The sequence below is a fragment of the Solea senegalensis genome, linkage group LG4 (genome assembly GCF_019176455.1).
Source record: "Solea senegalensis isolate Sse05_10M linkage group LG4, IFAPA_SoseM_1, whole genome shotgun sequence".
NCBI lineage: Eukaryota > Metazoa > Chordata > Actinopteri > Pleuronectiformes > Soleidae > Solea > Solea senegalensis.
Window position 1 is genome coordinate 666465 of NC_058024.1, and position 3536 is coordinate 670000.

The following is a 3536-nucleotide window of genomic DNA, read 5'->3' on the forward strand; positions in this document are numbered from 1 at the left end:
ACACACCTGGACCACTGGACCCCCCTCACCACCACCAACAGTCTCTTCAGGTCAGGTCCACAAAGTCCTGAAGAAAATCAACCCCCACAAGGCAGCAGGACCAGACAACATTCCTGGCCGTGCACTCAGAGCATGTGCTAACGAGCTGGCTGATGTCTTCACATCCATATTCAACCTCTCCCTAAACCAGAGCACCGTTCCCTCCTGCTTCAAAACAACAACCATCGTCCCCCTCCCCAAGAAGAGCCCACCCACTTGCCTGAATGACTACAGACCAGTAGCACTCACTCCTATCATAATGAAGTGTTTCGAGAGAGTGGTGCTGGCGCACATTCAGAGCAGCATCCCGGATTCACTGGACCCCCTGCAGTACGCCTACCGACCCAACAGGTCCACCACCGACGCCATCACAGCTGTCCTCCACCACTCCCTGTCCCACCTGGAAAACAAGGAGTCCTACATCAGGATACTCTTTGTAGACTACAGCTCCGCCTTCAACACGGTCATCCCCTACAAACTCACCCACAAGCTGTCCACCCTTGGCATTCACCCCACCCTCTGCGACTGGCTCCTTGACTTCCTGACTGGCAGACCCCAGACTGTCAGGATTGGCAATAAAACATCAGCCAGCATCATCACAAACATTGGCACTCCACAAGGATGTGTCCTCAGCCCCATCCTCTACACCCTGTTCACACATGACTGTGTCGCCTCCCATAAAGACAACATCATCCTGAAGTTTGCTGACGACACTGCAGTGATAGGATGCATCACTGCGGCGGACGAAGCGGCCTACAGGACGGAGGTGGACAGTCTGGTTTCTTGGTGCGAGGACAACAACCTCACCCTAAACACAGACAAGACGAAGGAGATGATAGTGGACATGAGGAAGGAGAGGAGACCTCACCAACCACTGTTTATCCGGGATCTTGAAGTGGAGCGGGTGAGCAGCTTTAAGTACCTCGGGGTCCACATCACTGAGGACTTCACATGGACCACCAACACAACACAGCTGCTCAAGAAAGCACAGCAACGGCTGTATTTTCTGAGGAGGCTGAGGAAGTTTGGCATGTCGACAAAGATCCTCAGCAACTTCTACAGCTGTGTCGTGGAGAGCAGTCTGACCAACTGTATCAGCGCGTGGTACGGCAGCACTACAGCCATGGACCGCAAACGCCTGCAGAGAGTGGTAAAGACAGCTGAGAGGATCACCAGGTCCCCACTGCCCTCACTGCACAGCATCTACCACCGCAGAGTCCACAGGAGAGCTGCCACCATCATCAAAGACAGCACCCACCCACAACATGGACTGTTTACACTCCTGCCCTCAGGACGGAGGTACAGGAGTGCCAAATGCAGGACAACCCGTCTAAAGAACTCTTTTTACCCCACTGCCATCAGAATCCTCAACAGCTGAACGGGACTACAATAATCCTGTCACCTGGTTACACTGTCACTTTAATCTGTTACCGTCACTTTAAAACCTGAAACATGTCACTTTAAATCTGTTAAATTGCACAACCAGCGTTCACTTTATGTACAGTTCTTATTTCTTGTTTATATGCATATGTTTACACTTATTTTATGCATATATGTTATGTTAGTTTTTTGTAATACTCTTATTCCTTGTATATATGCATATGTTTACACTTATTTTATGCATATATGTTATTTTTAGTTAATTTGTAATATTTATATTTTTCTTATGTATATTTATACTTTTTTTTCTACAAAAGCATCTCTTTTCTACTTTATGCTGGTGTTTTTTGAGTGGACAGCAAAGTAAGAATTTCATTGTACAGGGAAACGTGTTTCTTTACTGTGCATATGACAATAAACACTTTGAATCTTGAATCTTGAATCTTGAATCTGGATCTCTGTTTATCACCACTGGTGTGAACACCCCACCACTGGTGACATGGATTACCTTCAGTCTGCCTGGTTAAGGCTGACCTTTGTGACAACGCTCACTCTCCTGCACCAAACCCCAAAGAGAGAGTCATCGTTGTAGCTCACGTGGAGCTTCGGTGAATAAAATCCAATCCAAATGGTCCACAGGTTGGGCTTTTTACGCTGAATTGGACTAAGTTGGTTGTGAGTGTTTGTGTTTTTTTAACTTGGCTGTAATTTGCACATCAGGGGGAGAAATCCAGCTGTGATAAAAGGAAAGTGATTCATAATTCATGGAGTTGTAAATGTGGGTGCAGCGGGCTAATGGGCTGTGTGCAGTTATGAAACGAGGCGCGGCGTAATGAAATTTAGCAATACTGTGTGACCCCACCCCCCCCTGTAATTCTAATGAAATTGAAAGTTATGGCCGTAAGAGTCCAGTTCATTTAATTTCTCTGTTACTTCCCGTTGAAGGTGAAGTAATTAAGAGGAATATATGTATCGGGCACACTCTCGCGCTCGCCGCCCGGAAATGGAAATAATTGACGTGGATCTCCGCCTGTGAAGCGACACCGCCGCACTCTGCCGCCGCACGGGTCAGACACTCTCACAGAGTCAATCATTAAAAACCAGGAGATAGGAGAGAAGAGGAGGAGGAGGACGGATCACAGGGAAGATGGAGATAAACAGAGAAAAAGGGCGGAGAGATGGGAGACGGCGGCGGCGGCCGCCGCTTCCTTTGTTCTCCTGCCACATCAGTGACGATGGCTGTTCCCAGCGAGTCGCGAAGGTGGCGAGAGAAAAGCGAGCGTACGGGACTCTGGAAGGGACTGAGTCCTCGCTGTCACTCGTCCGCTCTCTCCAGGAAATACAAAGAGCATTATGCATGAGGCCCAGAAGGTCCCGAGCACGCGCTCCATACCAAACCACTGCGCCACTGCTCCTGCACAGCACAGCAGCAAATATGTGAGGACGTGATGATTGTCCACTGTGAGTGTGTGACAGACGTCTCACTGTGGGGGACGCTGACTTTGTAAAACATATTGTGTCCTTTTTTCTTTACAATTCTCTTTTTCTATTTTATATTTTCTATTTTTATATTTCTCTCCCCCCATTTTCTGTCCCCCACCTCTCCACTGTCCCCCATTTTTCCTTTCACCCCAACCGGTCGAGGCAGATGACCGCACATCTCTGAGCCTGGTTCTGTCAGAGATTTCTTCTTCTGTTAAGAGGGAGTTTTTTCTCTCCACTGATGACTAGTGTTTGCTCATTGTGTGAACTGTTGTGTTTCTCTGCTCTCCTTGATGTTGTCTATGTACAGAGACATGAGATAATGTATGTTATGATTTGGCACTATACAAATAAAATTGAATTGAATTGAATTGAATTTTAGGGACCGTCTTTAAATAAACCTTTTTTTTTTATCGTATCAGCTTTTTAACCACGTGGAAGCGGCGCTTTGAGAGCCCCACCATTTGATTTGGGGAAAATAGGTCCCTCTCCGTGTGTTGTTGTGTTTACCAGTGATTCTCAAACACTGGGTGAGGACCCACAGATGGGTCATGGGAGATTATTATTTATTTCATTTTTTTGCATGTTATTTAAGATGAGCTAAGATGAACTTGATTTATGCCTCAAAGTTACCG

At 47.0% G+C, this 3536-nt stretch overlaps 1 protein-coding gene across 1 annotated transcript in view; it reads left to right on the plus strand.

The window, feature by feature from the left end:
* Nucleotides 1-298: 298 nt before the first annotated feature.
* Nucleotides 299-3536, plus strand: part of suclg2 (succinate-CoA ligase GDP-forming subunit beta) — a 136661-nt gene continuing 133423 nt past the window's right edge. The window contains exon 1 of the mRNA XM_044023473.1: nucleotides 299-587. Within this exon, the coding sequence (XP_043879408.1) occupies nucleotides 299-587 (289 nt within the window). The remainder of the gene's footprint in view (nucleotides 588-3536) is intronic.